The 13,320-nt window shown below is 52.2% G+C and overlaps 1 protein-coding gene across 2 annotated transcripts in view; it reads right to left on the bottom strand.

The window, feature by feature from the left end:
- The window catches only part of CCDC12 (coiled-coil domain containing 12), a 75,011-nt gene extending 72,221 nt beyond the window's left edge, over nucleotides 1–2,790 (bottom strand). Inside the window, exon 1 of one of the 2 annotated variants that reach the window (XM_039527770.1) lies at nucleotides 2,590–2,790. In XM_039527770.1, coding sequence (XP_039383704.1) covers nucleotides 2,590–2,724 — 135 coding nt within the window. In that variant the 5' untranslated portion in view covers nucleotides 2,725–2,790. The remainder of the gene's footprint in view (nucleotides 1–2,589) is intronic. The other variant, XM_039527769.1, reaches the window with a different exon arrangement.
- Between the last annotated feature and the right edge of the window lie 10,530 nt (nucleotides 2,791–13,320).

Raw genomic sequence — 13,320 nt, 5'->3', positions numbered from 1 at the left:
CTGCAACCCCCATTAAAGACCAAGGATAATAAAAGAAGTGGAACTAATAGTTTTCAAGAAGCCCCAGGTAAACAAGCTCTGTATGTGTCTCCAAAATGACTATAAAACTGTCCTAATGAGACTCAACAATTGCACCCCTCCTTCCCACAATCTTCCAGTTCCACCTTTGGGGAGAAAAGAGAATGCCCTGACCAAAATTGACTTAAGTCATTTTGTAAGGTCATCCTGAATTTACCTGCCGAGACACTTATACAAACCCCACCACCTTAGTACCTAAACATCAAACCAGAGTGATGCAGCAAGCAGTGATTGCAAGGCCATTTTTAACTATCCCAGAAATAATTTCAGGGTAGTAAAACACCACAGTATTATTATTAATACAGTAATACAGGCCTAGAAGGTGCAGTCATGGACCAGAACCCCATTGTGCTAGGTACTATACAAAGGGGCAGTTACTATTCCATACAATCTAAGGCTCCAGGTATGTTGACTACATACTATTTTCTGTTGTGTTTTGCACTGCTCTGTAGTGTACCTGCTACTGATTTTAGGCTGATTTTTGTAGCTCAGACCCATTATCCATTTGGTACAGATCATCTATTGTACAGCAATAAGTACACTTATAGCGCTGTAGTCACCTCACAATGTGACAATATCAGATTTCAGCATCATGAAGTAAATGGTTTTTCCCTGAAGGACAAAATCCATGACGTGGTAACTCTGTCTACTTTACACACAGAGTTCAGGCACTGAAAATGAAGATCAAGCCATCTGAGTCATTCATTGCCCTCTCCCCAGTGATTGTTGAGTAACTTCTCACCTCTCCACAGGACTCATGCCCATCTTTCCTCCTTCTTCAAAGGGCTCTTTCTCCACTCACCCAAACCAACCCCTTCTTTCATTTACTGTCCTCTTGTGAGGTTTTTCCACACAGCTGATCAGGGGCTGGTAGTCTATCTTTTTTATCATTGCAAATTTACCATCACAAAGCACAAAGTTAGGAAACCAAGGCGATAAGAAATGAACACAGGACTGAGAGCCATGAAACGCCCAAGTCATAATCATGGGACTGACACGTGCATGGTCTGAGCAAATCACACACCCATGTCTCAGTTTCCCCATCAGTACCATGCAGGTAACACTCTCCTGATAGATTGTTTGGGGGATTAATTAAGATTTGCAAACCCCTCCCCCCAACCAATAAATCAGAAACTGCTATAAAAATACAAAATATTTGAATATGATAGAATTAATCCCCAGTTTATACTTAACTCTGACCACCGATCCCCATTTGTGCACTTCATATTGGGGCTTATTTATTATTTTAACACCACCCAAAACTAAATGAGCTAAGTGCCATCCAAGACAGAGAGCAGACATGATCCCATGGAGCTTACAGGCTAAAACAGACACAAGGTAAACAAGGTGGATGAAAAGTAGGGTGACCAGTAGGGTGTCCCGATTTTATAGGGACAGTCCCAATTTTGGGGTCTTTTTCTTATATAGACTCCTATTACTCCCCACCCCCTGTCCCAATTTTTCACACTTGCTATCTGGTGACCCTAATGACAAGACAACAGCCAAGAGCAGGAACAGAAGAGTAGAGGTGGAAGAACAAAGCTTGTACATCAACAGGGGAACATGGTTATTCAGCAAAGGCTAATACACAGCACCATGGAGCAAAGATAACAATGAATTAATAAGTAGCAGAGTAGGGCGCTGATTCCGCAATTCGATCCACACAGGGGATCCCCTACAAGCATTACAGAGCTTTTATGAAGTCAATGGGATGGAGGGGCCTGCCCACAGAAATCCAGTTATGGATCAGGGGCTCAATCAGCAGGTTACTGGTTGGCTCAGTACCATGGGCAGGTCCCATTGGAGCACACGCCCTTCCTGCCACTCCTGAAAGGTTCCCTCAGACACCTCCCAGGCTTCTCCCAACTCCTATGTGCACCTCCCCACTACCCCGCTCCTCTATGGCCACCCCACCAATTCATCAGTGCCCCCCACCCTCCTTGTGCCCCGCACGAATACTGAGTGCACCTGTCTCCCTCAGCTCCTCTCATCCCAGATGGCCTCAGCTGCCCTTTCCCCTGCAGCCACTCCTTAGACTCCACCCCCACCACTGGGTATAGTCACACCCCACAAGACCCCCTCATCCCCCCAACACCAGCAGCTCCCAGTCCGCCCCACGCCACCCACCCCTGGGTGACACTCGGTGCTCCCCGATCCCGTTACACCCACAGATCCCCTCATCCCCGCTCCTTCCTCCTCCGCACAGAGCCCCTGCTCCTCCCCACTGGGCTCCCACCCCTGGGTGGCATTGGTGCTCCCCATCCCCCTACACCCCACAGAGCCCCCCCCCCCCCAGCTCCCCTCCCCCCGCCCCCCCCCCCCCCCCCTCCCCCCCCCCCCCCCCCTCCTCCTCTCCCCTCCCCACTCCCACCCACACCCCACACCCCACCCACCCCTGTGCTCCTCCCCACAGGGCCCCCGCCAGCTCCTCCTGCTCCTCCCCCCCAGGGCCCCCAGCTCCCCCACCCCCCCAGGGCCCCGCGCGCCCACGCCGGGGCCCGGCCGGGTCACCTTGTGCGCCCCCGTCCGGCTCCGCAAGGCCTTGAGCCGCTCCCTCCGCCGCAGCGCCTCCTCCTGCAGCCGCCCCACGCCGGAGCCGGCCGCGGGAGCCGGGCCGGGGCCCGAGTTGGCAACGGGGGCCGCCATCTTCCCCAGCGCCCGGCAGGCACCGCGCGGGGGAGGGGACAGGCCCGGCCAATCGAGCGGCCTCCTCAGGGACAGGGGGAGCCCCGAGCGTATCGATCGGAGCCTGAGCGCTTCGGGGGGGGGCAGGAGAAGGGAGCAAAGGGGATGGGTCAGGAGGAGGGAGCAGGGTGGGGGAGGGGAGGAGAGGGGGTGGGGCAGGAGGAGGGAGCAGGGTGGGGGAGGGGAGGAGAGGGGTTGGAGCAGGAGGAGGGAGCAGGCTGGGGAGGAGAGGGGGTGGGGCAGGAGGAGGGAGCAGGGGGGGGGCGGGGAGCAGAGGGGGTGGCGCAGGAGGAGGGAGCAAGGGGATGGGGGAGGAGGAGGGGCAGGGGCAGGAGGAGGGAGCAAAGGGGTGGGGCAGGAGGAGGGAGCAGGGTGAGTGAGGGGAGCAGAGGGGTGGGAGCAGGAGGAGGGAGCAGGCTGGGGAGGGGTATAGAGGATGGGAGAGGAGGAGTGAGCAGGGTGTGGGAGGGGGGTAACAGGACTGAGAAGGAGGAAGGGGCGAGTAGGGAAGTGGATGGGAGAGGGGAGGGCAGGGGAGAGTCAGGGACAGGACAGCAGCAGCTGCCCTCAGGAGCAGGCCTCCCTTTCCCTGCTAGTCTCTAGGCTTGCCGGGGTTGGTAGGCTGCTGTCCCTGGCTCCCCACATGCCACCCAGGATTCCTGTCATTGGGAAACCCCACCTGGCCCCTAGGTCTCTCCATCCACAGGATGACAGTCTGGCCTAGGAATCTGTAGCCCCATCTATCCCAAAGCACTGTGCGAATGGAGACACAAATGGGACACTGGGTTCATTTCACCCACTCCTGGGGTGGGAGGCTGCAGCATATGACAGCTCTATACGGCAGTCCCACGTCCAATTGAAACGACGGATGTAGGGGGCATGAGTATAATTGGCTGAGACAGATTTTCTAATGTATAAAAACAAGAAGAAAATAACCCTTACACAATCCCTCTTTCAGCCCTTTATATGGCTTTAAAAAAGCTAAAAGGGCAGAATCCCAGGATTTTTCACCTTGTTTTCTTTGTGCTCATCCCACAGCCCTCTGACTGTGAACGATTTGTTTGTGTCACTCACACACCTCCTCCTGGGGCTTGACATCTACCCGGGGGGCACAGCTGTCTTCAGGGATCGTGACTAGAGCTGTGGTCATGAATGTAGCTGGGTCCAGACCTAACCCACCAGAGGACAGCAGAATCCCCGTGACCCTTTCAGTGCCTGGCTTCTCTGCTCAGAGTGACAACCATGGGCAAAAACAGCCCGAGGAGAATTCCCCTTGTGAAAGGGACCTTCCTGTTGAGTTTGTGCCAACAGAGGCAACTTCTGCACCAGCTGCAACTCTTCCCTTCCAGGGTAGCGGGTACTCCAGCGGTGTGGCAGACCAGAGCTCTGATTCACTGACTGCTGGTATAAGGTCCCTTGGCGAGGCCGGCAGCAGAGGAGAACTGGGCTCAGTGAGTCCAGTTAGTGTTGACTATTCTAGTGGTTTCTGGGATGTGGACATTTGAGACCCACCAAATTCATTTAACCAAAGAACCCACCAGTAAATAAGTAAATATTAGTAAATAAGTAGCACCTTAGAAGCAAATAAGTTATACTAACTTAATTCAGCCTTTAAGTTAATAACTTTCCAGCAAATCTGCCAACAAACTGGAAGCTGCTTTGCTTTTTTTGTTACCGGTGTGGGAACCTTTAACAACCCAATGCACTGAGCAAAGATCAAACAGGACCCCTAGGGGGAAATAACCTTTCTGATGACACAGTGCGGCACAACCTTCAAACCCAGAGAGGAGCCCTGGTTCAACCGTTTTTACAGTCACTACATCCGCACTGAGTCTATGACATTATACAGCAAGCTACCTTGCCTGCTGGAGATAAAGCACGTTTGCAAGCTTTGCATTTCTCGGGTGGCAGCTGCTGTAACTTCTTGGCTGCCAGACTGAACAGAAGCATACTTGGCTAGGTTTCAGGACAGACACTTATGTCTGACTAAGATTTTCACATGATTTAGAGTAACCATTTTAGGCCCTGATCCAGTGCCCATTAAATTCAATAGGAAGAAAGTATCATTATCCCCATTTTACAGATGGAGAAACTGAGGCACAGGGTGGTTAAGTGACTTTCCCAAGGGCATATATACAGAGTCACTATAATAGACGGGTTAGAGCTCCAGGGGTCCTGACTCACAGACCCGTAATCAGACCACTAGAAAACACCTCTCTCAAGTTAGGTGTTCATATTTCTTCATGCACAACACAAATGTGGCTCTGGGCTTGTCAGAATTACGTTAGTGTCATGAGTTGTTTTCAAGAGAAAATCAGTCCCACAACAGCCTCTGTCAGTTAACTAAACAGGAAATCCTGCTTTTAAAAATAGCTAGAGACAAAATCAAAGAAGAATTAAACAGTTTAAAATACAGTAAATTACACCGTTAAAACTTTATAGAGCTCCATGCCACAGGTATTAGGCAGGTCATTTTGGAACAGAAAATATCACACCCAAACAACTGGTTCACATGCTGCATTAAAGAGTACTGTTATGTGAAGGTCTCCTGAATCCACATTTTAGCTGGTTTCTGCCTAAATGTAAACAAAGCGTGAGGCTATCTAGATAGATTCAGGTAGGAGGGCACTGACAGTGCAAATACAAGACCTTGGGAAGGATACTAAGCTAGATGGGCCCATTGGTCTGACCCAGCGGGACAGGGAGGGGCAATACCCGGCTAGGTGGCCCCATTGGTCTGATCCAGTGTGGCAGAGAGTGGGGGGATACAAGACTAGATGAGTCCATTGGTCTGATTCAGCCAGGCAAAAGGAACAGGATCAAGCCAAATATATATCAGGTATTGTTGAAAGTGTATAAAAACTGCAAAGCTCCAGTTTGCAAGATCTGCACAAACATTTCTGGTTTCCTTAAGCCAGATGTTTGCATTTTAAAGAATTGAAAAGTGGTTATATTAAGCAGATGTCAAGGCAAGCCTATGGAAGTAGCATTGTCAGCAGCCAGAACATGCATAATGAGACATCGGACGAAGGAATCTGTAGGTCAGTGTCAGAACGGGTGAAGGGCAGGAACGAATGCAACTCGTTAGCATATTGCTTATCTGCTCAGAGGTCTTTTGGAGACATCCAGCAGGAGAAGGGACCTATTTTTAAGTTTAAATTTGATAGAATGCCTTTTTAAACATGCTTGTTTGTTATGACCTGTATAGTTCTTCACAGAATTTGTACTTGGGCCATCTAAGTGCCTTCATTGTTTTAAACTGATGTGTAATGAGATTTTATAAGAACTATATTGTGTATGTAAAGATAATAAAACTGTATGTTCATAGTTGCAATCTACACATCTCTTTTTTAATCTCATCCCATTTCATTTGTTGTCCTAGAGGCCTCACTGCCCTGAGAGGGGAAGTCCAGGATTCTGGGTTCTACTCCCAGCTCGCCAATCTTAGCTAAATCGTGTCACAGCTTTGTGCCTCAGTTTCCCCATGTGTAAAATGCAGCTAACACCTACCTGCCAGAGCAGTTAATTTACTAATATTTGTAAAGTGTTTAAAGAGCCTCAGGTGAAACACTTATGAATAGGGCCCTACTAAATTCAGAGCCACGAAAAACGCATCACTGACCGTGAAATCTGGTCTTCTGTGTGCTTTTACCGTATACTATACCGCAGGGGTAGGCAACCTATGGCATGGGCAGCTGGGCAGCTGGAGAGCAGTGGCTGTTGGCCAGGCACCCAGTTCTGACAGCAGCGCCCTACCAGCAGCAGCACAGAAGTAGGGGTGACAGTACCATACCACGCCACCCATACTTCTGTGCTGCTTCCTTCAGAGCTGGGCGGCCGGAGAGTGGCAGCTGCTGACTGAGGGCCCAGCTCTGCAGGCAGCAGTGCAGAAGTAAGGGTGGCGATACCATATCATGCCATCCTTACTTCTGCGCTGCTGCTGGCGGTGGCTTTGCCTTCGGAGCTGGGCTCCTGGCCAGCAGCAGCTGCTCTCCAGCTGCCCAGTTCTGAAGGCAGCATCACTACCAGCAGCAGCACAGAAGTAAGGGTAGCAATACTACAATCCCTCCTACAATAACCTTGCAACCCCCCTCCACATACACACATGCACAACTCCTTTTTGGGTCAGGATCCCTACAATTACAACACCGTGGAATTTCAGATTTAAATAGCTGAAATCATGAAATCATGGCACAGAGCGGGAGCTGTAATGCACACTCACCAGTGGATTACACATACACCGAACTGCACGTGCAATAGTGCACATCTCGATAGGTGCACAACTGCACCTGCACAAATGCATGAGAATTTTCTGGCTGAAAATCAGGCCTTCAAAATAATATATCCAGGGCACAAGTTGCAATTTCCTCCCCCTGGTCCCCCACTAAATAAGCTGTAATGTTGAAGCTGTCATGAATGCCTCAGCAATTTATTCTGTTCATTTTCTTCCAGCAGTAATGCTGCATGGAGTGTAATTGGTCCGAACAGATGTTAATAAAATCATTCCTCAAAACATGCTGAGTCAATGAAACCCTCCTGGTGTTTAAATAAAGCCAAAGTGTTTGTGAGAACAGCTGACTTTCCTCCACCCCCCAGCTCTAAAATGTAGTCCACATGCCCTGGGTTGTGCCAAAACTCACCCCCTTCCTGGGTTTTGACTCTGTTAACAAACACACAAGACAACACAAAGTGCTGCCCAATCCTTCTTCCCAGGCTTGGCTGCTCTTCGGGCTCCTCGTTTAGGCCTGCTCAGCTCACCCCCTTGGTCCTCTCTCTCTGCCTGAGGCTATGTCTACTCTGCAGCTGGAGGTGTGAGACCTGTGCTAGCTTTAATCTAGCGAGGGCAGGTACCAAGAGCAGTGAAGATGCAGTGGTGAGGCCTTCAACACGGGCTAGCAATGCAAGTACGTGCCCATGGTTCTGGGCAGGCTTGTACAGCCCACATTTCTGCGTTATTTTTAGCTACACTAGTTCAATTAAAGCTAGCGTGGGTACATCTTCCCAAGCTGCAATCACACTTCAATTGCAATGTAGACACAGCCATAGGCTACGTCTACACTACCCGCCGTATCGGCGGGTAGCGATCGATTTTTCAGGGATCGATATATCGTCGTCTCTCTATCGATATTATATCGACTCCCACCCTTCGATCGCGATTCGAAACTCCCGCCCACCGCCGCGACGCGCGGCGGACGATGGAGAGCCCCCCCATCGATCGTCCGTGTCGATATAATATGATTATCGATATATATTGACTTCTATATGGCTGTCTCGCCACGTGTATCATCGATTTCTCTTATTCCCTTTTTTGTAGACCAGCCCTCAGACTCCCAATCCCTCTACTAGGACAATCACCTTCTGAAGTCTGTTTCCTCCCTTATGATTGCCTCTTAGGCTTGATGTTCCTGACAACTGTTTCAGGGTGGGACTAGCTTCAGGACAGACCCCTCACCCTTCCAGCCCTGGGCCAGTGTGTGTAGGGTTGTGCGGGGGGCAGTCTGGTCTCTCTGCCTCAGTACATTTCTGTCTCAGGAAGCTCATTCCTGGGAAGCTGGCACTGAAGTTGGAGCAGCACTGGGTCGGTGAAATCATCCCCTCTTGAAATTCACAGTGCGGGCGGATGAATTCCCCTAAAATATAAATCAAGCACAGACTGCGTTTCATTGCAACGATCCAAAGGACAAAATGAAGACGGGCAGGTGCTGTCCCTCGCCGTGTTTGCCGGTGGCCTCCCTGAGCCGGCGCTGAGATCTGCCACTCATGTAATAAATAATGATGGATGAATGCTTTGCGCTTCTCATCCACGGGCTTCTAAGAGCTTTATGGGCATTAATTAATGGAGCCTCCCAGCAGCCCTGGGAGCTGGTATGTGTCTTATTCTCATTTTACAGCTGAGAAAACTGAGGTCTGGGAGATTAAGTGGTGAGGTTACCCGGCCAGGAGGTAGCAGAGCCAGACAGAATACAGGTATCAGAGGGGTAACCGTGTTAGTCTGGTTCTGTAGAAGCAGCAAAAAGATGTGGTGTGGATAGACTACAACAGAGTTTTTTTTGCATGAGCTTTTGTGGTGGTACCCACTTCTTCGGATGCAAGCAGTCAAGAAGAAAGTACTCACCCACCATGCTGCACAGAATACAGGATGCTTGGCTTCCAGTCCCTTGCTCTAATCACTAGGCCCTACTCCCTCCTGGATCTGAGCTCACTACAGTAGCAACCTTTTCCTTAAGCCTCCGCACTTGGACACTACCTGACTTTTTAAGGGTTCTAGTTCAGTGCTGGCCCTCGCCAGGGGTCCCAGCTTTTGTCGTGGGGTGTGGTGCTTGCTCTGTAGGACTCCCCTCCTCTGCTTTAAATGGTCTGGCTTTTAGAAGAGGAAAATATCTGACATTTACATAGTCGCTTTCCTCCCGAAGCAATTCGGACACTTCCCATACTGCAGCGACAACCTTCTCTAGGGATTGCTCCCTCCAGCAATGAGATGCAGCCAACAGTCATGGTCAGTGTAGTGTGGCGTCCTGGCTCCCGGCCGCTCCTGAGAGGGAGGAGCCAGAACAGCCACCACAGTGGGCGGAGCCATTGCCGCCTGTCCCCACCCCCCGGAAGTCAAGGGGCGGGACAGGAAGTATAAAAGCCCCGGCCCAGCACTCAATTGCAGCCTGGCGGCCGGAGAGGACAGATGCTCCTGACCGAGCTCCTCCGGGACCGAGCCTGCCCCGAGCCCGGTACCCTGAGGAGGACTGGCCGAGCCTTCCCCGAGCCCAGTATCCTGAAGTGGACTGGCCGAGCCTTCCCCGAGCCCGGTACCCCGAGGAGCTGCCGTAGCCCCCGCCCCGTCCTGAGGGAGAGCCAGCGCGCTAGCTAGGCTCTCTCTCGAGAGCCCATGGTGTGGGACCCAGCGCCGGACACCAGTAATGAGCAGGTACCCATGGAGGAAATGGAAAGTAGCCGGGGGGCTGACCCCAGTCTGGGCTACAGCAGACTGTGAGCGATGTCGGTGTGTGTTGGTCAGGGACCCCACCGACCAGCAGCAGACTAACTGCTGTGTGGCCCCCCCCCGTCTGGGACACAGTGGAGTGGGTGGGCCTGTGTCCCCCCCTGCCACCCCACTCACGGGTGGCAGTCTCCCCCTCATCCCAGCGCTCAGACAGAGAAGTCTGGACTTACCAACTGGTCGCTCAGCTCCTGCCAAGGACCTGAGCCCTGAACTATTGGTGTAGCTCAGCCCCTGCCTGAGGGTCTGAGCTAGAACTGCTGTTTGCTGCCCCCCCCCTGACTGGGGGGGGGGGGGCCCTAATACTAACTCTTGTTTATTTGCTGCTGCCCCCTGCTGAGGGTCTGAGCCCGTGGACCTTCGGAGACTGATTTGCGGATTTAGGGCGTGTAGTGAGGCGGCCTGGCTCCCGGCTGCACCTGAGATGGCCGAGCCCCCACACCGGACCCTTACAGTCAACAACAGGATAGGACCAGAAGTGAAAATGAATCCCATAGCAGGCTGACCGCACAGGGCGAGGGAGGTGCAGCACAACATTAGGACCTCCACTGGAACTGAGGCAGATGTACTGACTTGCTTTTTGGTTGTGTTACACCCCTTTCCCCAGACCTGACCTACGGTAGGTCTACACTACTGCTTAGGCGAGAACCCCCAGGGTACATACCCTACACCTCCCACGTTTACACTGCGATTTCTAACAGTGCCAGAGCCTTTCCCTGCTGCCTCCTCTCTGCCAGAGCCTTTCACTGCCACCTGTAGCTACCCCCTGCCATGTGGACACAGCCAGCCTTTCACTGCTGGGTGTAGCTACACATACCCTGCATGCCGCCACAAGCATAGACATGGCCCTATGGAGACTGTAAGCTGCTCGGGGCGGGGACCTTGCGTTCCCATTTGGACTGGACATGCTGTTAGTGCTGCACAAACGAAATGAATAGAAACTCTTGCAGAAGCACCGTGGGGCCTTTCGCAGCCAGGCCCAAGGTTTTCAGGCTGCTGTTAGCTGTATGGCAGTAGCCCTTAGACTCCAGCTGAGCTCAGGGCCCTGTTGTGCGAGGCATTGTACAGACCCATCGGAAGAAAAACTCCCTGCCCGGAGGAGCTTACAGCCTAAACAGACACGACAAAGGGAGAGGAAGTGACTTACCCAAAGTCATACAGCAGACAAGGTCTTACCACTTCCAGTCAAACATTCCAGCTATTAGACCACACTGGGATGGTGCAGCCAGGGCCCTTCCCAGGGCATGATTTTAATACTGGTTCAAGGCAAAGCACCCCAACTACTGGCTGATCAACAGCATACCTACAGTGCCCAGCTCTTTTCCAAGGCAGCCTCCCCTCCAAGGGCTGACCCTGCTTAGCTTGTGAGAGAGAAAGGGGAACCCAGCCAAGCCGGCCTGGCGGTAGGATAGGATGATCCTTTGTTTCAACAGCTTCAGCACCAATTGCTAAAAAAGGCACCTGGGGACAGAACTTAAAATAACACCAAGCCTGAGCATCAGGCACCTGCCTCAACAACCCAGCCACGGAGACCATCAGCTCACGTGTGTCGGGAGCTAAGTATCACGTGTTCACGGTTATTAGGCCAGCTCTGGAGGCTCTGGCCTGTTACACTGTTTATCCACCTGGCCCACTCAGCGGAGAGGCTGAGGAATGTTAATATAAACCCACAGTCTCGGGTTCAAAGGTTTTTGAACTGCTGTGACCCTTAGTCAGGGGCTGAGCCCTGCAGCCTGAGCGGGTTGGTCCATTGGCCTCAGGATGCTGCTTGTTTAAATAAAGGTTGCAGGATCAGACCCCGTATTGGGATGGTCCTGCCCACGCTTCTGGATTTTTAGGTGCCTGGTCCTGCTCCCAGTGAAATTAATGGCAAAACTCCCATTGACAGCATCAGGGTGGGGGCCCTCTGTGCGAGGAGTGGGTCAGGAAGGCTGTTTGGCAGCTGGTGCTGTAAAATAAGCAGCAGCATCCCTGCCTGCGGGCTAATTATACCACCAGGTACTCAGCCCCCGCTGAGTGATTATCATGCTGCAACCAGCTCACTAGCACCCATGGTTCCTGAGCCGCCTCAGGCACTCCCAGCAGGCCCCTCCACATCCGGAGGGGTTCCCGGGTCAAACTGTGATGCCAGCTGGTTGCCGGAGCCTGCGCTGTGCTCTCCCCAGCAGCGAGGGCAGAGGGGGGTGAGTCCAGGCCCCGCGAGATGAGTCCCACTGCTCGGGCTGTTGCTGATGCCTGGGGACTCATACAGCCCTTTGCCTCAAAGACACCATATAGATCTGGAATAAGCGCCTCTCCCTGGTATGGGGGGATATCGTATGGCCAGCCTGCCCAGCACCCCTGGTCAGAACAGGAGAGGGCCACGGGGGGGGTGGGGTGGTAGGAGCAAGGCCTGGCACACCGGGCCCTGGTAGTTCTGGGTGACTGGGCAACAAAATGGCAGATGAAATTCAATGTTGATAAATGCAAAGTAATGCACATTGGAAAACATAATCCCAACTAGACCTAGAAAATGATGGGGTCTAAATTAGCTGTTCCCACTCAAGAGAGATCTTGGAGTCACTGTGGATAGTTCTCTGAAAACATCCACTCAGTGTGCAGCCACAGTCAAAAAAGCGAACAGAATGCTGGGAATCGTTAGGAAAGGGATCGACAATGTGACAGAAAATATCATGTTGCCTCTATTATAAATCCATAGTACATCTTGAATACTGTGTGCAGATGTGGTCGCCCCATCTCAAAAAAGATATATTGGAATCATAGGCGCCGACTTGCCCTTTTTCGCATGGATGCTCGACCCCCTGCTCTGCCACTGGCTCCGCTCCCACTCCATCCTGTCCATGAGGCCCTGCCCCTGCCTTGTCTCTTCCAACCCCTTCCCCAAAGTCCCTGCCCCAACTCCACCCACTCCCTGCCCCTATTCCAACTCCTTCCCCAAATCCCTGCTTCTTCCCTGCCTCCCCCCGTGAGCGCACCACATTTCCACTCCCCCCCTCCCCGACCGTGCTAATGCTGCCAAACAGCTGTTTGGCGGTGGCCGGGCGGGAAGCACTGGTGGGTAGGTGGAGGAGCGGGGATGCAGACCGCTTGGTGGGGGGAGGAAGAGGAGGAGGTGGGGGGGGAATGAGGGGAGCTTGGCTGCTGGTGGGTGCAGAGCACCCACTAATTTTTCCTCCTTGAGTGCTCCAGCCCCAGAGCACCCACAGAGTCGGCGCCTATGATTGGAATTGGAAAAGATACAGAAAAGGACAACAATAATGATTAGGGGTATGGAACAGCTTCTGTATGAGGAGAGATTAATAAGACTGGGACTTTTCAGCCTGGAAAAGAGCCGACTAAGGGGGGATATGGTAGAGGTCTATAAAATCATGACTGCTGTGGAGAAAGTAAATCAGGAAGTGTTATTTACTCCTTCTCATAACACACGAACTAGAGGCCACCCAATGAAACTAATAGGCAGCAGGGTTAAAACAAACAAAAGGAAGTGTTTCTTCACACAGCGCACAGTCAACCTGTAGAACTCTTTGCCAGAGGATGTTGTGAAGGCCAAGTCTATAACAGGGTTC

The sequence above is a fragment of the Mauremys reevesii genome, linkage group 2 (genome assembly GCF_016161935.1).
Source record: "Mauremys reevesii isolate NIE-2019 linkage group 2, ASM1616193v1, whole genome shotgun sequence".
NCBI lineage: Eukaryota > Metazoa > Chordata > Testudines > Geoemydidae > Mauremys > Mauremys reevesii.
Note: the sequence above shows the minus strand (reverse complement) of the source record. Positions and strands in the feature narration are given on the sequence as shown.